This window comes from Colletotrichum chrysophilum (genome assembly GCF_026319265.1).
Source record: "Colletotrichum chrysophilum strain AFK26 chromosome Unknown scaffold_129, whole genome shotgun sequence".
Classification (NCBI taxonomy): Eukaryota; Fungi; Ascomycota; class Sordariomycetes; order Glomerellales; family Glomerellaceae; genus Colletotrichum; species Colletotrichum chrysophilum.
Window position 1 is genome coordinate 80017 of NW_026517416.1, and position 20693 is coordinate 100709.

General features: G+C 51.4%; 5 protein-coding genes and 1 non-coding gene across 6 annotated transcripts; 4 read left to right on the forward strand and 2 right to left on the reverse strand.

Annotated features, from left to right (window-relative positions):
- Window positions 1–827: 827 nt before the first annotated feature.
- Window positions 828–1676, forward strand: COL26b_011087 (uncharacterized protein; the record flags this gene model as incomplete). Its single annotated transcript, XM_053183764.1, has 1 exon — window positions 828–1676. One exon carries the CDS (start codon window positions 828–830, stop codon window positions 1674–1676), a length of 849 nt encoding a protein of 282 aa, XP_053032303.1.
- A 2402-nt stretch (window positions 1677–4078) lies between these two features.
- COL26b_011088 (uncharacterized protein) lies at window positions 4079–4871 on the forward strand (the record flags this gene model as incomplete). Its single annotated transcript, XM_053183765.1, has 2 exons — window positions 4079–4434; window positions 4580–4871. The coding sequence occupies 2 exons, from the start codon at window positions 4079–4081 to the stop codon at window positions 4869–4871; spliced, it is 648 nt and encodes a 215-aa protein (XP_053032304.1).
- A 3121-nt stretch (window positions 4872–7992) lies between these two features.
- On the forward strand, window positions 7993–9741 carry COL26b_011089 (uncharacterized protein; the record flags this gene model as incomplete). Its single annotated transcript, XM_053183766.1, has 4 exons — window positions 7993–8371; window positions 8421–8527; window positions 8795–9144; window positions 9207–9741. 4 exons carry the CDS (start codon window positions 7993–7995, stop codon window positions 9739–9741), a joined length of 1371 nt encoding a protein of 456 aa, XP_053032305.1.
- Window positions 9742–10854: 1113 nt separating this feature from the next.
- Window positions 10855–13532, forward strand: COL26b_011090 (uncharacterized protein; the record flags this gene model as incomplete). Its single annotated transcript, XM_053183767.1, has 6 exons — window positions 10855–11099; window positions 11345–11498; window positions 11551–11774; window positions 11826–11949; window positions 12007–13203; window positions 13272–13532. 6 exons carry the CDS (start codon window positions 10855–10857, stop codon window positions 13530–13532), a joined length of 2205 nt encoding a protein of 734 aa, XP_053032306.1.
- A 3854-nt stretch (window positions 13533–17386) lies between these two features.
- On the reverse strand, window positions 17387–17474 carry COL26b_011091. Its single transcript has one exon. It is a non-coding gene; the product is annotated as a tRNA-Pro (tRNA).
- A 1587-nt stretch (window positions 17475–19061) lies between these two features.
- Window positions 19062–19652, reverse strand: COL26b_011092 (uncharacterized protein; the record flags this gene model as incomplete). Its single annotated transcript, XM_053183768.1, has 3 exons — window positions 19062–19306; window positions 19356–19476; window positions 19554–19652. 3 exons carry the CDS (start codon window positions 19650–19652, stop codon window positions 19062–19064), a joined length of 465 nt encoding a protein of 154 aa, XP_053032307.1.
- Window positions 19653–20693: the final 1041 nt, after the last annotated feature.

The following is a 20693-nucleotide window of genomic DNA, read 5'->3' on the forward strand; positions in this document are numbered from 1 at the left end:
CCAACTGCTACCGGTGTCAGAGTATCACAGTAGACTTTGCTACTGGGAAGACGGCAACCGATGATCGTGGTATGGCTTGGAAGAAGTTGAACAAGGACCGACGAGTTGATAAGGGCGCCAAGTATAGTCCGGTATTCGGAAGATATGGGTACTGTTTCGGTTCTTCAGTTGGCAAGAGTGTGAAAGTCGGAGAAAGTGTCAAGGTTACTCATGTCAACGCTGCGAGAACCACATTTGGTATGTTTAGGCACGGAGTGAGGTTGAAGTTGCGCTAATGACTGCTTTTTAGATTGGCCGCACCTAACCACCTTCGGTCTCAACCAGACGAAAAAGTAGATTTCGCAAGATCGGTTACAAAAAGAAATATCAAGACTACTGGAGCCAGGCTACTGATAAGCCGTTATTGATCACTAGTATTTTTGAAGAAAAGATCTCGACTGAAAAGCTTTGTTTGAGTTGTAATAGCTAGTATATCATGTCGTCCGGGGCGTCACATGACTGACCTTCAAGCCGATAGAAGTCACGAATCGGAAAGATGCCGACCGATGGGAAAGTCAGAGTTCCCAACAATGCCACTCTCCAAAATCCCGTTTCATGGTAGTCTGTGAGTCTTGCGAGCCTCGGACGTACCTGATGCCCGAGCCGAAACTCAAACATTACCTAGCGGGAACTCAGAAGTGATCGAAGCGCAATCATCATCTGAAGTTTGTTGCTATTTGTAATCCCCATTAACGCTCTCATCGGGACCAGTACATAATCAAGGTCGTTGCCATTCTGGGCGCAATTGGAGAAGTAAGCATCCCATCTTTCTCTGTTATCTCGAAATCATGGATCTCAATCTCATTATGTCGGAATCGACCACCACATCCCAACCGTGGTCTCTGGCCGGGAAAACAGCGATTATCACAGGAGGTTCGCGAGGAATAGGACGAGGGATCGCGATACACTTTGCGCGAAAGGGCATTGCCAATATTGCCATCACTTATGTCTCGAATCAGGCAGCCGCGGAGGAGACCCTGAAAGCCTGTCGCGAGCTCGGCGCTCAGCGGACGTGTATGATCCAAGCCAACATGGTCGACCATGATGTCGGTCGGCGAGTTATCAATGAAGCCCTTTCTGGATTGGAGGCGAAGACCATCGACATCCTGGTCAATAACGCAATCTTGGGAAACGCCGATAGACCTAAAGCGGTGACCGAGACGACACCCGAAGACTTCGCTGAGATGATGCACGCCAACGTGTTTACCCCTGTCAGCTTGACCGTCGCGTTCATGCCCCACGCTCCAGCGTATGGCGGACGAGTCATCAACATCTCTAGTATCGCTGGCAAGCAAGGAAATAGGGACCCAATCATGACCTACGGCGCAAGCAAGGCTGCCCTGGAGAGCTTTACGAGGTCCTTTGCAGAGCAGTATTCCGCGCAAAAGGGCATGACGTTCAATAGCGTCAGCGTTGGCCCGACGGCGACTGACGCCTTCGAGAATGCTAAGAAGACCTTCCCTGCAGATTTTCTCGATCAACAGGTCAAAGACATCACAGCTGCAGCTAGGATTGGCGAGCCGGAGGATATCGCGTACATTGTTGGCTTTTTGGCGAGTGAGGAGGGTCGCTGGGTGAATGGTGCTGCTGTGAGTGCGAATGGTGGTCACAAGAGTGTGCTGGCAGCTTTCGGCTAGAGAAAAAGCGAGGAAACCTGTGCGACAAGAGACGATGAATACAGATATCAAAATTTCTTTCTTATCGATCGCTTGGCACGGGATCACATTTCCTTGTGGTCGGAGGCTAGAAAACGTTTTGCATTGCAAGTGTTTCTTGTTCCATCGTGTGCGACAATAAGCCAGCCAGCCATCCGCCATCGAGAGAACTCCGCCAATTTAACAGGAGGGCTGATGAACACCTCTCAGGGGGCATGCCGCCGGGATGCGACCTTCTGGGGACCTAATTTAGTTTGCTCCACTGGACCATCTGCACAATGGCGACATCCGGGATCCTCTCCGGCCGACATCCGAGGCGCAGGATATGTCATCTCATGTCCGGAATCTCCTTGCCAGCATCACTACGTGGAATGATGTATGTCTTCCTCGTACTCAAGGCTTATATGTAATTCAAACGGTTTGTGAAGGACCTCAGTCTGGTGCACAATGGGTGCTGAACGGAATGATTCTGCCATGGAGGCAACCCCGCGGAAGCTGGTCAACATCGAACATGTCCTGGAGAACGCCACTCTTGCCGAAAAGATCTCGCTGCTAGCAGGTAGGTCTTCCCCTGCAATCTAGGGACATCAATTGACAGACTCGTAGGTTCCGACTTTTGGCACTCCACACCTCTTTCACAGTACAACGTCCCGGCTGTCAAATGCACCGATGGGCCCAACGGCGTCCGGGGCTCCAGGTTCTTCAACCCCGTGCCGGCCCTGTGCATACCCTGCGGAAGCGGCTTAGGAGCAACCTGGAATCCTGAACTGATTGAACAGGCCGGCAAACTATTGTCCAAAGAATGTGAAGCCAAAGGAGCTCACGTCTGGCTTGGCCCAACAGTAAACATCATCCGGTCGCCACTGAATGGCCGCGGCTTTGAATCCTTCTCAGAAGACCCGCATCTCAGCGGAATTCTTGCGGGTTCCATTATCAAAGGCGTTCAATCACAAGGAACCCTCGCCGCTCTCAAGCACTTCGTGGCGAATGATCAAGAAACGGAAAAGATGTCGGTCGATGTTTGCATATCTGACAGAGCTCTACGTGAGATCTATCTCATGCCCTTCCAAATCGCACTGCGAGATAGCAATCCAAGAGTTGTCATGTCGTCCTATAACAAAGTTCAGGGATTGCACGTCTCAGAAAGTTCGAAGATCCTACAAGACATCTTGAGGAAAGAGTGGAGATTTGACGGGCTTATCATGAGCGATTGGTACTAACCGCCTATGTCCTTTCGTATGCACTGGCTGATCTTTTTAGGTACGGTACTTACTCTTGCGAAGCCGCCTTGAATGCCGGTGTCGACATTGAAATGCCTGGACCTAGCAGATATCGCCAGAAGGAGGCCCTTTCTGCGGTTTTCTCGGGCAAGGTTGCGCAACATACTATCGATGAACGCGCCAGAAAGGTCTTGGAGTTCGTCAACGATGCGGCTTTGGCAAGAGTTGGAAAGGAAGAGACCACTCGGGATGTGCCTGAGGATCGAAATCTCAATCGACGCCTAGCTGGCGAAAGCATTGTGTTGTTGAAGAATGAGGAGAACATCTTGCCGCTGACAGCAGAACAATGCGATGAAGTGGCTGTGATTGGACCCAATGCAGAGATCCCGGCTGCATGTGGTGGTGGAAGTGCTAGTCTGCGGCCCTACTATACCAGCTCTGTCCTGCAGGGTATCCGAGGGTCACTACCACCAAACGCGAAGGTCCATCATGAACCTGGCGTCTATGGACACATCTTACTGCCTCCCTTCACTGCAGAACATGTCTTTAACGACGCAGGTCTCCCAGGGGTTACTATCGAGATGTTTAATGAACCGCATAACACGGCTAGCCGGAAGCCATTCGATCACGTCACAATACCCGACACAACGTATCAACTCATGGACTACAGACATCCTGACAAGGCGGAAACGTTCTTCATGTCCATGCGAGCGCATTTCACTCCCGAACACACCGGACCGTATGAATTCGGTCTCGCATCATACGGAGAAAGCAATTTGTACATCAACGACGAACTTGTCATCGACAATTCAACTGAACAGACACCAGGAGGGATGTTCTTTGGTAAAGGATCTGCAGAAAGGCGAGCTGTCTACGAGATGACAGCCGGGGAGCGCTATGTCCTGCGGGTGGAGGCGGGAAGTGCCTCGACATCAAAGGTAACTGGTGGCTCGTTGCTAGCGATTCCAGGTGGGGCTTGCAGACTTGGTGGGTGTCGGAAAATCGATCGTAAAGAAGGCATCCGGAGAGCAGTCGAGCTGGCTAAGAGATGCAAATACACTGTGGTTGTAGCTGGTCTCAACGTGAGTTAGATCTGAAGTTCGACAAACCAAGCTCACACACGCGCAGGCCGATCTAGAAAAGGAAGGTAAGGACAGAAGAAACATGGACTTGCCTCCTCATGTCGACAAGCTCATTTCTGCTGTCTTGAAAACCCAGCCAGACGCCATCATCGTCACACAAGCAGGCAACCCCATCCGGATGCCCTGGAGGCACTCGGCGAAGTCAATGATTCACAGCTGGTATGGCGGCAACGAAGCCGGGAATGCTGTCGCAGATGTCCTCTTCGGGCGCATCAACCCGAGCGGGAAGCTACCTATGACATTCCCTGACCGTTTGGAAGACAACCCTGCCTTCCTTAGCTTTGGCAGTGACAACGGGAAAGTGCATTACTCCGAGGGCGTGTTCGTCGGATATCGATGGTATGAGACGCGTCGTATCATGCCTGCATTCCCTTTCGGGTGAGTTGGTACCTCGTATCCGGTTAAAAGTTGAGCTGACAGAAACTTCATAAAGCCACGGACTGAGCTACACAACTTTCGACATTTCAGGGATTCAAGTCAGCCCATCCCATGTCCAATTCAGCATACAAAACACCGGCAAGAGGGCGGGCGCTGAGGTTATTCAAATGTACATCCGCTACTTCGCCGTCTCTCAAGATTCAAAATTCGCCCGGCCGCGACAAGAGCTCAAGGGCTTTAAGAAAATCTATCTTGAGCCGGGTGAGCGGAAACTTGCAACGATTCCCATCGACAAATACAGTACGGCCGTCTGGGATGAGAAGAGGAACAGCTGGTGTTGTGAGAAAGGGGACTACCTTGTTAATGTGGTGTCCGCGACTGAAGGATTGATGGGTTCCTTCAAGATTGAGAAGAGCATTTTCTGGAACGGTCTCTGATCTTCACGCAAATCATAGCAAATCGAGTTCAGACAAGAGCATAATGAGACGGGATATATAGATTTCGTGCTTGAAAAGTACTTCATGATGGCAAGACCTTCGGTATGTGACTAAAAACAGCCCTGAATCTCAGAAGCACCCAGGATCGGCCATATTCCAGTCGGTCTGGAGCGGCATGAATGAGTCCAAGAACAGGTCTGGTTGGCATTCATCATAACTTGGCTCAAATCCCAGTGTCATGGAAACGTCATACGCCGCAGTGTTGCCTCCAAATCCAGCAGGCGGGAACCCCAACGAATTCCCTGTCATATCTTGCGGCATTGCCATGTAGGACTGAGCGCCGTCGGGCTTGGAGATGTCGGGCATCCCGAAGGCATGTGTATGGGCCATATCATGCTGATCTCTCGTCTCCCGACTGTTGTCCAGGTATGGCTGCACATCATCTTCGCCATCTTGTTGAAACTTAAGCTTTCGTATTTCGTCTGTCACGCTGTATTTGGAGTACACTTCACGTGAGCCCCTGCCGGTACTATCCGGCACAGAAGCAGCCTCGCCGATATTTTCATGGGGCTTTTCTAAGTCCCAGTCGGACCTCATTGGGCTAGAGTCACCAGAGTCCCGTTCAGCATCGTGGATCAGATCCGATATACCACCTCGAAGCAACTTAGTCGTTGGGTAAACTTCGGAGGGAGTCTCAAGGATATCCGAGCAAGCTTGAAGTTTGGCCAACAATACCGCTCTCGGTAAGCGTGAGAACTCTGGGGACCCGAGGCGGGAGATGACGCGTGCGGAATGGAAGGCGCACATCGCAAGGGACGGGTCAGTAATGAAGATGTCCTTGCCCATTTCTGTTACTGTAGCCATGATGTCCGACACAGCTAGCGCGTGCTCAAGACAGCGATCTCTGCAATAAGCGACAAATTCTGGTGATAGACTTTGCAGGTCTTCAAAAGGGAGCCCTTCCCGGAAGCCGGGGATAGTAAATCGGTACATATCGCACTGGCATTGGTGCCACCACGCATGAAACATGACAAATGATGTTCTTTGCGGAGTATATGCGCGAAGGAAGAGGTTCTTCTTGTCGAAGTGATAGTGTTGTGGTAATAAACGGCGTAAGTTATCGAGCTCATCAGCAAGACCTTTCAACTGCTCGATGCATTCTGGAAGTGGTTTTCGACGGTGTGTTATCGTGTGAGAGAGTCTTGAAACTGGTGTTAGCTAAGGTACATGTCCAGCGAAAATGGAGAGCATCACCTCTGGATACGATCTCGGATATCAAGAACCCGAATGTTGTACGCCATGAGCCCTAAATCAGACGTAGTAGATATCTCAGGGGGTGATAACGGCTCTGTCATAACGGGGATATCCAGAGTGAAAGACCTCTCATTGCATGGTAGTTGCAGGTGTATGGTCTCTTTGGAACATCCAGTAAACTCAGCTCGCCCACTGGAGTAGAGTGTGTCGAGTGTGAAAATGGCCCACATGAGACGTCTGCGACGTTCTTGCATCAGAAATCCATGGCGGCCGTCCTCATAGTTTAATCTCATCATATAGGCCAGCCGGGCTGCAAGGCATGCGGATATCAGCATCTTACTGAAATGACGGGCCATGATGTGATCCAGAGTTGTAAGCATGAGTGCTTCAATGTCCGATAGGGAGGGCTCGCTCAGTCGCGTGAAGAGTTGCATCTCTGCTTCCTGTATCCATCTAGTCGCTTGTTGCAGACGACCTTGATCTCCTGAGGCAAGATACCGTGCTGTAAGACCACACATGGCCTTCAAGAGTCGAGGGTTGTGAGTGTCCTGTGCCCAACTTTGGCAGAATGTGGCCTTATGGATAAAGCCATAGCAGGGGATAGGATAGACCAAGTCGAAAAAGGCGTCAATGTGCTGTTTGATGATCGACTTATTTACATTCAACTCACTGGGAAAAATGTCAGCGTACGCCGGGCTTCTCTGGAGGGTTTTTACGTACAAGCCGGGGGACGGTGCTTGCGACGGCGCGATCGAGGTACCTCGTGCTGATGAAGACGCTCTACGTGTACTGCCCTCATTGACAGACTCGTCAGCCGATGCTGTGACTGGCTGCCGGTGGGATTTCGGCGATGTGGACTTGGCAGTCAGATCTGGATATTGACAAGGAGTGCCTCTTTGGGAGCACCTCCTGCATGATGGCTGCGTTCCACAGCATTTTGTTTTCTTATCTCGACATTGGATGCATGCTCTGCGGACGCGCCTCTTCTCCAGCCTCAAGTGGCTCGGATCCGCCTGTCCAGCTGACCCTTCATCTTCAAGAGATGCATCGGGGACTGAGAAAGAGCAGTGAAATTTGAGTCTGCGACAGTTTTCGCATCCCCCAGGTGAGCCGTCACATCGGACCTGATCGGATGCGGGTTAGGAACGGTGATCCTCTTCCGAAGCGGAGCACCTCCGATCCGAGGCCGAAAAAAAAAACTTACCTTTCGGTTCCGGCACTGGAAACAAATCTGCAGGCCCTTTCGGGGTCGCCCGGACGCTCGATATGGAGCGGCCGCCTCCATGCTTTTCTTACCCGCAGCTTCTGCCAAAAATATATGTGAAAGATGCATGAGATCGGGTGATGGGGTTGGGAAGTCGGGGGGGGAATGAGTTCGCGCTCTGTTCCGCCCGAGTTCCGTGATGTTGTTTGCTGCTTTGCCTCCCCCCGAGTTCCGGCCCCCGGAGCTACCCTAGTTCAACGCCAAAAACCCAGCCGGACGGTCACCCGCCAGAAGATTTTCGTTCTGGGCTCAGCTCCTCCACAATTTCCCTCCAGGAAATGTCTCCCCAGTGCCTAGCGCCTTGAATGGCTTCCTCCCCAGTGGGTTTCCCCAAGTTCCATGCCATGTGTTGGTTTGCCATCAGTCCGCAGGTCGAACGAGTTTTATTGTTTGCTAGTGGAGGCCAAACCTCTGGATCCTTGAGCTCAACCCCACCTTGCAAGGAAGAGAGGCCTAGCTTAATACCAACCAACAAGGCACACGGTTCAGCGCCGCGAACGCGTTCAAGTACTTAAAGATCCGCGATGCATTATCTCCTTCCCCCAGTCTACTCTGTCGGCCGCGGCGTGGATCCCCTCAATCTGATCCAAGAGTTCCTCCATCATGGCGCCAAATAGGATTCTCAAGCACTTCAATCGGACTCTCGCGGTCGCAGTCACCGTAGTCGCCATCTCGACCTTCAACTATGGCTTCGACAACGCGGGCTACTCCACGACGCAGGCAATGGACGCCTTCCAGAAGCAGTTTGGCGACCAGGATCCGACAACCGGAAAGTGGAAGATTCCTCCTACTTGGTTATCGTTGTTCAACAGTCTCAACTACATCGGGTTTGCCGCTGGCGTCATCATCGGCAGTCTCGTCAGTGCCCGTTGGGGTCGTCGCTGGTGCATGTTTGGCATGAGTGCCTGGGCAGTAATTCCGGCAACGATCGCTTTGACTTCATCCACCAGAGAGCAAATAATGGCCGCACGTATTCTCAACTGTAAGGCAGCGTTTGAATCTTGATTAAGCGTGACTCTAACATCTCCAAGACATCTACGTTGGGATGGAGTTGGCAGTGGTGCCAGTTTACCAATCAGAAATCGTGCCATCCGAGATTCGAGGATTCGCTGTTGGGTCCTACCAGTTTAGTCTTATGGTGAGAGATAGCCGCTGTTAGCGAGAATTTACTCGGACTAACTGATATTACTAGTTCGGGACTTTGATCGTCAACTCAGTCTGCAGAGGCACCAGCACACTGGAAGGAAACCCGTCTTGGAGGATCCCAATGGGACTCTTCTACGTGATTCCAGTCATAGTGATGTGCCTCATCTTTTTCATCCCTGAGGTAATTCCCAGATCTTCAACTCTAGGTTGTACAAAGACTAACCTTTTGGAAAAGTCGCCGCGATGGCTCTTGACCCAGGACAGAGTTGAAGAAGCCCACGCATCGCTCAAGAAACTCCGAGTCGGTACGATCACGGACGTCGAAATCGACGAACAGTTTGCTGCTTTACAGTACGCTCTGAAACAGGAGGTCGAACAAGGGAAATACTGGGAGTTGTTCAAAGGCGTCAACTTGAAGAGGACTGCCGTGGTCATGGTTATGAACTTCTTCCAACAAGCTACTGGTCAGGCGTTCGCATCGACCTATGGAGCAATCTTCATCAAGGATATCGGAACCGTCAATCCTTTCACCATGACCATTGTCAACGCAATTGTCAATCTGGTCATGGTGTTCATTGGTCTTTACCTAACTGATCGCGTAGGAAGACGGTATGTGTCGTCCCTTTCCTCCTTGAAATATGGTGGACAAACGTTGACGAGCATAATTATAGGCCTCTCCTTCTCATCGGCGCTGTCTTGCAGTTTGCAGCCATCGTGACCATGGGCTCCCTCGGCACAGTTTCGGATCCATCATTTGCCGTCAAGACAGGCATTGTGGCGATGCTGACCGTCTTCGCGGCGTCCTATGTCTTGGCATGGGCACCCCTCAACTATGTCGTGTCGACCGAGATCCCTGCCCTGCGCCTCCGCGACGCCTCCCAGAGAACAGCCTCGATGGTCAATGTCTTGGCCAACTTCCTCGTCAACTTCAGCATTCCCCACCTACTTTACACTCCAGGCGCCGGACTTGGTTCCAAGGTCGGATTCATCTTCGCAGGCATCCTTGTTCTTGCGTTTGTCTTTACATGGTTCTGCATCCCGGAGTGCAAGGGCAAGTCACTCGAGCAGATTGACCGGATGTTCAACGAGGGCGTCCCGCTGCGCAAGTTTGGCAAGTACAAGCCGGAGGACATGTACCAGGCGTCTACGGAGGATGGGGAGAAAGCTGGCGTGATCGTCACGGCGCGGCACGAGGAGAAGGCGTGAAACATCTGAGCCGCTGGCGCTTCTGGATGTGACCATTTTGATCTTGGGGCTGGTTCAAGGAGGCTTGCTCGTATTCATGTTTAGAGTCGTAGGTCACTTACAGCTACTGCAACTACTCCTTGCGCCTTGATATAGCCCCTGTTTGTGCAAGGATGCAGGGTCACTATTTCCAGTTATGACGGGTGTATCGGACTCATCGTATGCCGGGTATTGCTTTTTGAGATGTCGTTGTGCAGTTGATATCACTTCATTGGACGAAAGCTTGTTCGTTGGAGAGGACGCATCAGGGAAGACCGTCAGGAGGCTGTTGGTTGCCTACGACTGTCCAGGTTTCGGTTCGCCCCTGTCCACCATCGGTCGACGTGCCATGACTGGACATGGCCTCCGTGCAGCGACCTGCCATCTGCGGCCGGGCCCGTTACTGGCGTTAAAGGTCGCTGTTTATTGAGTGCATGCGAGTCGGCGTGGCCGAGGCCAAGAAGGCTCAGCCCGTTTCGCGACCATTCCCTCGGGTCCGATTGAACTGATAAGCGTGCGGGCAAATCGCATCCGCACATGGATTTGGGCCGGGTCCCTGGCCAAATCTGCTACCAACAGCCGCAACTGGAGCAGATTGGGGAACTCCTGCATACAACCAACCGAACCTCAATTGGCGTGGGTGCCTTGTATGGTGTGTTGCAGCAACCAATAGCGCTATTCTGTCTGGTTTCAAGCCCAGGCATCTTAGATCCAGAAGTTCATGACGCGATTCAGCAAGAAAGGAGAAGTCGGACGACATTTGCATCTACTTTGGTTGGCAAGGCAGATTTGACTTCGTATGTGAATGTGTTCAAACTGCACGCTTGTCGCTAGTGTTCTCGACAAGCGACTCAAGGCGCTTATGATTTGGGTTTGACTTTGTCGCCCTCCTCTCTTGCTGCTTCATATGGACCCGATAGCTACTGTTATAAATGATGTTTCCTGCTACACACGAAATTATACCACTCAAAATATGTCAGTGTTTCTCATTCATATCAAGTCTCCCATTCATTGAACTTTTTTTGGAATTGATTTCCAATCTTCGTTACCTAGTCACCCTTCCTTTTCAATTTCATTTCATTTCTTTTTCACGACATGGCCGAAGTGGCATTTCCGTCTCCCGGGCTCTTTCAGTCAGAGCACGGGGGCACAGGACTGGAGTCGCCTACGTCGAAAGGCTATTGGGATGCCCCTAGCGACAGGTCTGATGCCGAATCTGTTGTAGATGAACACTTCGACTCAGTGGCATCCGCTCCCGGTCTCGACGATCACCAGAGTCAAGGAACTCAGGATAAGACCATATCCGAGAATCCTTTTGACAGCAAGGACAGCAAAATTCTGTTTGATGCTATAGACAGACTGCAGTCATGCGGAGTCAGCCAGGAACTTGCGATTCCTCAGGTATTCCATCGCCCATCGTCCAGTCGTCTAGATTCAAGCATCACTGATCACAGCCACCATAGCTTATCATTGCTGGGGGCCAATCAGCAGGAAAGTCATCACTACTCCAGAGTCTGACAGATATACCCTTCCCAGTAGGCAAGGGGTGCTGTACTCGCTTTGCAACGAGGATAGTCTCCCGTAGGACGGCTCCCGGTACTGTCAGCACGGTCAGGATTACCATTGCAGAGCCCGAGGTTCCTGATCGGTTCGGATATCCCGAAGACCACTCTTACAGGGACTATGTCTACATGACCGACCGCCTTGGAATCGATGATTTCCAAAAGGTCATGGACGAGGTAAGTGACGCTGCCCTAAAGAATAAATTTGACAAAGCTCATTTCGTTACAGATCTCAACCCAGTACATGGGCATTCGTCGGGGGAAAGGCAAAGGGATGAAGAACTTTGCCACTCAGGTTCTTCGCATCGAGCTTTCGGGGCCTTCCCGGTCCCATTTCAGTATTCTCGATGTACCCGGGCTCATATCAAATGCCCATGCTGTAAACAAGTACGAGATGGAAGCAGTCAACAAGATGATTGACGATTACATGAGACAGCCTGCCAACATTGTTATGTAAGTTACACTTGTCCAGTCGTAAGAGACACTCAACTAACCTTGCAAAAGCTGTGTTGCCGACGCAGTAACCGATCTAGCTCGCCAAGAGATCTTCATGAAGACTGCCGTGGTAGAGAAGAAAAGACTCGTCGGAGTTTTCACAAAGTGCGATATGCTGCACGACGCAAGTGAGGTGAACATATTCACAAACCCGTGGAACCTTGATTTCTGTTACTAACACTCTGCCTAGATTGTCGATATCGCCAATGGTACTGGCGAATACGCCGACAAGTCTATGCAGGACGGCTGGTTTGTAGTAAGAAATCGATCGGCCAAGGATGGTGATGACTTCAATCTCCAAGAAGCAGAGAGTCAGCTATTTGACCAGCCTCCTTGGAACAATATCGACCCAAGTCGTCGCGGGTCTCAGATGCTTAAGAAACACCTGGGGAATCTTCTTTGCGCCCGAATTCGCGACAACTTTCCCACCATCCGAGACACGATTTCGAGGCTTCTTTCGGAAGCCGAGGGCTCAAGGCAGAGCCTCGGAGACCCCAGACCAACCCACAATCTCCGCCAACAATACCTTAGAGACGTTCTTCAAAGGTATGGAGAGATAGCTGACAAGGCGCTGTACTACCCTGGCTTCCTCGACGATGAAATGATGAGAGTGAGAGCTATGACGCGCAGTGCCAACGAGGAGTTTACCCAGGCGATGAAAGATCGCGGCCATGCGTACAACTTTCAAGATGCAGATGTTGACCCGGTCAAGCAACTTACGGACATCATGTCGCATCACTACTCTTCTCAAAGTCAGGCATCCCCACCTACTGAGCAGCCGGTCACCCCTCCTTCGACACCTCCGAAGAAGGGACGGGAGCGACAGAGTCACAATATTCAGGAACAATCTGCAACATCTTTCACTCAGGAGGTTCGATCTCAGCTCAAAATTTGGCAAACGACTGAACTCCCTGGCCTCGTCAACACAGAAGTCATCAAAGTTTTGTTCATGAAACAATCGGAGAAGTGGGAGCACATCGCCGAGGAACACATTGATCGGGTAGGAAGACATGTTGAGTATGCAGCTGATAAGATCTTAAGGGCTGTGTGTTCTCCCAGTGACGGCTGTGAGATCATCCAGAAAGAGCTGTCGGCAGTGATCGGCCAGTTCCAGCGACAAGCGAAAGAAAAGGCTCTGTCGGAGTTGAAGGAGCATTGTCGTCGCGAAAGGCAGTCTCATCTCCAAACAACAGACATCAGATTCCAGCAAAATCTCCAGGCTCTGCGCAGCTCGCGGTTGTTGAACACCCTTGGCTCTATGCCCATACGAGAGGGAACTCTTGTGGAACCTGCGGCCCATCTTCACGCACTCTTCCGCCATATCCACCACTCAGCAGAAGATAACATGATTAATGACGTCCATGATGTCGTCAAGGTATACTACCAAGTATGTTTTCACTCCATATTCCTTGACGATTGCATGCGCTTTGGTTTCCGGCCTAACAATCACCGTAGATCTCCTTGTGCAACTTCATAGAGCATGTTACCAGTAACATTACCGAGAATTTCATCTCACATGAGACAGGACCTCTCAGAGGTCTGTCGACTAAATGGATGTTCACATTAACGGAAGAAGAGGTTCAGAAGCTGGCACGGGAAGACGAGCATATTGTTCAACAGCGCACTGAGCTCGAAGGAATCATTGAGAAGCTGAGGAATGCTGACGATATTGTGGAAACTGCTCGTAATCAGACGAGTGGTTTGGGCGATATCTAAGCGCAAAGGATTGAGAACAAACTTCTACGAAACGATTTGTAAGATTAGGTTTCCATCATAATGTACTGTCACTATCAACTCTCATAATTCTCTTCTTGTCTTTCGTAGTCATGAAAATTCGTGAAACTGAGCGCTGGACTAAGCCGTTATCTCAACCTCAATGATGCTATGCGCCGCCGAAGGCAATTTCCAAATTCTCACCACACTGAATCCAACTGATGCGAGAAGCTGCCGCCAATCCTTCTCGGATCTCTCTCTTCCTGATACCATAGCCATCATTTGAATGTCGAAAGCGGTAGCCTGAGGATTTGCAGGGCCTTCCACGTCTATGTGGTCATGTATGAGTAACCGGCTGTATCCTGGAGTCATCGCATCCTTTTGCATCTCAAGTATCTTCCGAGCCGGTTCATCAGACCAATCATGAAGTATGGAGTGCATTAGGTATGCCCGTGCACCTGATAGCTTGTCAGTCCGGGTATACCTACTAAAGCAATAACGAGACAAACCTTTGATGGGCTGCGGCTTAAAGAAATCGTAAGCCACCTTGTTCACGCCAGATGGAAGTTCCGCCTTTTCTATCACGGATCCCAAGTCCTCCAGGTACACTCGGGAAGCTTTCTCGGGGTAAAGGGCGTGGAACTTCAGGATGTCGTGGCCAGTGCTACCCCCGATGTCAACTAGCAATGGTGTGTCGGGATTTGTGTCGAGAAGCGATTCTGCGGGGAAGATATCGGTCCACGCGGGCTGTTGTGCCGCAATGCTTTGTTGTATGATGCTGAACTCTTCCTCCTCCTTGGGATGAGCTTGGTAGTATGACCAGAGGTCTCCATCCCACCCATGGGCGTATTGAAATCCCGAGTGTCTAGAGTCTTCGGGGTTCTTGTACCCGGTTGTTTCGAAGAACTTTGGCAATTTTGCGTAGATTGGCAGGATGAGATTGTAGCTGAGGGTATGGTAAGTCTAAAGCCTTTCACGCATACGGCGTTCTTCGATCATACTAGCTACTGAAGAGCCCATTGAACACAGGTGCTGTGATAGCGACGCCAAATTGCGTGGGCTTGAATGTGCCAAGCGATGGTTCTTCTAGAAGATGGTTTGCTGCCAGAAGACGGAGAAGTCGGTCTAATTATGCCAGTGAGCGCGGCAAAAGAAGTTCATGCAGGATCAAACTCACAAAGCAACGCAGGATCGCATTTGCCTCCGATAATCTCCGCCGCTTGCGCGCTCGTAAGTGGTCCGTTTCCGTGCTCGTTCCACCTCTCAAATAACTCCAGATCCTTCACCGTTCTGATAGCAGCCCCAAGAGCTGGCTATCAAAAGAGCAGTCGTTAGGCGTGCATATCATAAAACTTGGTCTGGAATTGAAGCGCCTACTTGAGTCATGTTGAGTCTCACAGCAGTGTCCCAAGGCGACTCGAGTCGGACCAACAGAGCCTGTGCTGCCAAGAGAGCTTTCATCCGACCGCCCTCGTTGCTGAAAGAAGAAGAGTTCACATGTTCTATGCTGCTGACGAAGGAATCGACAGTAATTTCATGGTCGCTGGTTTCCATGTCTCGCTCGGAAGCTCGGAAGATGTTGACAATGTTGGAAGCTCAGCTAAGGAACTTTCGGCCGTGATGTCTCGGATGCCCCAAGAAGGAAACTTCCTAAAAGAAAGTCGTGTGTGAATGAGATGCTGGAGGCTTCAGACCTTTATTGTATTCTGAACGTAGTTGCAGAGAGGTGTATATTGAAGATGGAACGTTGATCAAACAAGCCCGGGGATAAGGCTCAGTTTTGACCACGATGTGGTTGCAAGGATTAGCCCTTGGGATGAGGGTGCAGTAGTCAGACCACTGTCAGCAATATCACTTCTTGGCGTACATGAGACTCTTTGGTGACTGGCCAGCTTTCATGCGCATCAGCAACCAGAGATTGAAAACTTCGTCATCTGTCGAATTTGATTGACAGCTGTCATCTGAACTCCAGGAGCTGTCTGGCTGATTGGCCCATCATGTCACACTGACTACTTGAGACTCGGACCTCACCGACTGCCCGAGGAACGCGTCTGAGAGGACCGTTTCAATATCTCTCTGAACTCGTCGAAGCTCATGGGAGATTTCTCGTCAAAGAACAAGTCGCCCAGGAGTGGCTAGGAACCCTCTCGAGGCCACCTAGCAGCCAGAGCTAGTATATAAACAGCACGAACTTGCCACCAGCAGAGCAATTTGACACTCACAATCACTCAGCTTTATTTGAATACTTTTCACTGCCCAACTATACTGACCAAATTAGTGCATTTACCCCTCCTATTCACGATGCAACCCTTCGGAACCAAACTGTTTCTCTTCGTCCTCGTTGGTGAAGCTCTGGCTGGGCCAGTAACTCGAGGTAAGTTCAACAGCTCTGGATCTGCCTGTCAAACAAAGCCTGGCTGACTCTTGTGTGGTGTAAAGCGAGCAAGGCAGGAAAGCCTTGCACCGCGCAAATCGATGGCTTTGACAGCAAAGGAACTTGTAACGACCTGGGAGAATGCTCTGTCGATATTCCGCCGAACATCACCAGCAACGTACCTAGTGGAGAATGCAAATAATCTGAGAAAGACATACCAGATTAGTTTCGGCATACCTTTCAGCCTGAATACGAGAAATTACAAAGTGGTTCGAAACTCCCTATGTGACCCCTAGTATAATCTCGATCTCCAACGGCACCCCAATGCAGCCAGCTTGCGAAGTCCCACCAGTAACCCTGAGAAAACAAACTCGCACTCTACTACCTTCGAATACTTGTACCCGCGGTTTGTTCAGCTCAGATTTGGTTCTGCCACTGGCGCAACGCCTCCCGAATGACATCCCATGCGTGCTCTTGAGCGGCTTGTGCAACAGCCACCTCCTTCGGCGGCTTGAATTCTGTCCAGAAAAGTGGCGGATATATCCTGTGATAGTCCGTCGCCGATTTGACGACTTCCTTCAGCAACATCGCCATGGATTTGTGGTCCTTGAGCAGTTGTGTGATCGAGGGACCGCCTCGGGAAGTCTCTCTTCGAAAGTCTTTACATGGATCTTTCCTGATGTACCCAATCATCAGGGCCCCCATCGCCGTCGCAACGGCCGTAGCGTACGATGGCCAAGTAGCCAGCTCAAAGCGATCGCTAACCTTCGCGTCTTGATTGCGTGGGTCGGGAAACTTGGGCGTAACGATGCGCTCGCCCGCAACTTCGGGTTGCCCCGAATAGCCGGTGGACCGAACTCGGACGGGGCAGTGCTACCTGCCTGACTTGATGACATCCCAATCGCTACCGAGATGTCGGTTCCAGGCCACTCCTGGGGACCGGAATACGCGTTCGGCATCGATGCGAAAATGCTAATGCCAGCGGCTGTTGCGCGACTTGCCGCATGTTTGAGTTGCTCATCTGGGGGAGAGAAACCGAAGGATAAGTTAATCAAGTCGACCTTTTGCTTGATAGGGCAGTCTATCGCCCGAAATAGCCGGCTTCAAATACATTAGCCAGATTCAGACGTAACGAAAGTCGTGCACAACTCTCCCTGTTGTCTCACACTTACCTTTACCACATTGCGAGGAGCTCGACCTTTCACAAACACCGCCTCCAGCAGGAACCTTCCCATCACGGACGTTGCTATCACAGACGCGTGCTACGTACAGCTGCATTATAGGCACGAGTCGGTAAGCAGAACAAGGTGAGACACTGCAACATCAAAACCTGCCGGGCAATTGCATTCATCATGAATCTCTGAAAATTGGCAACAGTACGTAATCTCATCATTTACTGAGAGGGCAACGAACAGCAGCGGGTGCACACAGCATGCTCTCGTGAAAAACAAAGCTCAGTTAATTCAAAAAAGCAAAAGAATTGGGCCCTAACCAGGGATCGAACCTGGGACCTCTCCCAGACGGGGGTTATTAAGCCCTAAGGGAGAATCATACCGCTAGACCATCAGGGCGAAGGACATGATTGGATGTCTGACTGGTGATGTGGAGAGCCCAACTCGAGCTTCAAGTAGCGCACCAGATAGGCCCATCGTTTTTGATTACATTAAGAGAGGCGCAAAGTTGGAGAATGTTTTCCCCTCTTTTCATCAGCAGGAATAGTTGTGATATCACTCATTCAATTAAGAATGTAATTTAATCACGCGCCCTTGCGGTGAAGCAGTCCGATGCTCTTTTAACACCTGTCATCATGACGTCTCAACCTTGGGCGCACACCAATGAACCCCTGCCAGAACCTGCCATAACTATGCAATGTTCCTGAACTCATGGGCGTCTAACGCCGAGTCTTCAGCCATGAGGATCGAAGGGACCGCTCGCCGAGGAACAGAAATAACCTCTACTCAGCACTGACTGTCACTGTCGACTCGCAGCGACTGATGACTCCTCGCCAACGTCGACAAAGCAACCCAGATTGATTACAGAAGGCCCCTCTGTTACTTGCAGCAGTATCTGGCCTTTCTTTGGTCTCCTTCCCTGCTTGCTTGACTTCGGCAGAGGCTTTTGCGGCGGCCTGAGTTTTGTCTTCGATGGAGCCTGCCCACATGCATTAGTCAACCTCACCTGTCCACGACGCAAGCCCGGACACCACCTTACCTAGTTAGCAGTAGTTGTTCTTTCGGGACCAAGAAGCGTATGATACCTCGAGACGACACCCACCGCAGTGGCCATGTCACATGTCTCTTCCTTGAGGTCGGTCATCAAAGCCAGGATGACTATTTGTCCCCCGAGTCGGGCGCTTATGTTGTCCCCGATGTGCTCTGCAAGCTCGAGAATTTGGATGCTTGGAGTATACTTCCCATCTTCGCGGTCGTGGATGGCACCGAGACAGTCGTCAAGCTTGTCGTTGCAAGTGATGACGCCGGTGTCCATGTAAGCTTGGACCTGGCTGCACAAAATATCATAACGTTGAGCCAGATCCAGGCGAGGCAACGTCAGGGGTGCCAGATATGCCAATCTGACTGGCTTGCCGGAGGGGTCAGGGAGGCTGTAGACTGGCAAGTTGCCCGTTCTCGATGTGCAGATAACCACGACGTTTGGGAACGCTGCAAGAGTGTCGAAACCACTCGAGCAGGTGATTTCATGAAATTTGGTGTCGGTCTCTGGGGAGGCTGCGACTCTCCTTGTCCCGCTGTAGCTCTCGATGCTGTCAATCAGGACTATGTGTATGGTTGATCGCGAATGGATAGCCTTCGCTTCAATACTCTTGAAGTTGATGCCTGGCACGGGGGCATGCAGATGGATCGGCCTATCCCGGCGCTAAAGTTGGATGGAGATCTTCTGTGCCATAGCCATAACCAAATCCGAGTTGTCAGATGCAGTGGGACCAAGGATAAGGATAATGGATTCTGCTGGCTTCGAAGCGGGCGGGGTTGCAACATGCGTCATAGATGCTGGTAAGGTCAGCGCAGGCCAAGTTTTGGAAAGTGCTCAAGACGAGACGCACCGAAGTTCTGTACCCATTGATAAAGCTCCGATCGCAGATGGATGTCTTTGACCGAGCTAGACCATGGTCAGGATCAGCAACTACGAAAGGGATAGAGTCAATAATAATATTCCGAGCGGTAGACAGGGATGTCATACAGTTCCCAGAGACCGTCAAGATTGGAGTTTGGAAGGACGGCGATCTGCTCGTGGTCGTATGTTGCTGGCAACTCGGAGCTGAGTTTGTAGGGGTTGAATTTGATGGCAACATCCCGAGCCGAGACTTTGCGTGTTGCTGGGTCGAGGCCTTGGATGTCGACGACTCGCAAGGACTGGAATATGCCCGGAGGCACGTGCTTGTAGACTGACAATGGGTCAGTATGATTTGGGAGGCATTGGCGACTTCTACTCACGAGTGGTGTCCCTCAAATCTGTTTCAAGGGAGATGACGGCATCGTCGTTGAGCTTATCGGGGCTCAACTCGCGTTCCAGGTGTGCAAGAATCTGCTGCCAGCCCTTGTCGGTGTAGTTGTACTGTCAATTAGAGAGTGTGAGTGGCACTATTCACAGGTGGATGGCTAGGTTACGCATTCAGTGGCAGGTGAACTCACGCCATCGTTAAGTCGGGCCTCGACAAAAGCGGTTCCCTTAGGCCTGGAGACAATGACGAAGTCGTCGGCCCGGCTGCAAGTCACTTGAGCGTCGGCCATGTTGCTCGTATGCCGCGTATTGATGCGATTGAATAGCGCCCGGAAGTATCGTGAATAAGCAACAATTGTAGTAAATGCGAGGGGCAGTGAGGGGCATTGAGGGGCCGCGATGGAGCTGATTAGAAAAAGCCGGAATTTTCGTGGTCGTTGGAGAGATGTGAACCGGGGAGTTTTTGGAGGGGTCGACGTTAGTTGTGGGCCGACAAAAGCCGTAGCGCAGGGTAGGTGAGGTGCAGGGGGGCAGCAACAGTGAAAATCCTGCGCAGGCATGCACGCAGATAGGCAGGTACGATTGGCAGGTCCTGAATCCAGACCGCCGGTAATTATGGAATGGATTTGAAAAGGCAGGAAGAGGTGGTGGTGGTGGTGGTGCAGCGGCAGGGAAGGGACGGGCGGGAAGGAGTGCGCTGGGAAGGCAGTGGAGGGGCAGGGACGACCCGGGGAACGGCGGGGGAGGGGCCAGTGAAAAAATAGGCCGGAGCACCTCCCTTTCCACCTCGCAGATTTGCAGTTTGCGGCTTGCGATTGGAAGTTCCCGCAGCCAGCCAACGGCAGGTGCGCCCTGCAGCCAATCCAGACCCGTCGATAACAAAGACTTCTTTCCCCGGCCAAGGTAATGGAGATGAACTTTGCTCAACTTTTGGCTGCAGACCAGATCTCTTTGCGCCTCTTTCGGCCAGAGCTGCTGCAGTCGACATTCATTTCATCGACCGAGTTGGAAGCCGCACGAAAGCAAGAGGTTGGCCGACGAGATGACCGCCAACCTTCTCTACGGCCGGGTACCTCTAAGTCAATACCCGTCCCGGGCCGTAGCTTGGCACTCGGGCGGCCTGCAACGCTGTTTCGTCTCGGTCTCATCACTATCGCCATGTTTTATTCGGCCTGCTGCCTGCACTTCGCTGTTGTTCGCCCTGCAGTGGGATTCATGGCCTTATTCCCGGGCATCGGCGACGATTAAAGTGTGCATCTGCATCCTGCATCCTGCTGTTGACAATCAACCGATTGACGACAACCTCTATCGTTCTCGTCGCTGGGCGTGAC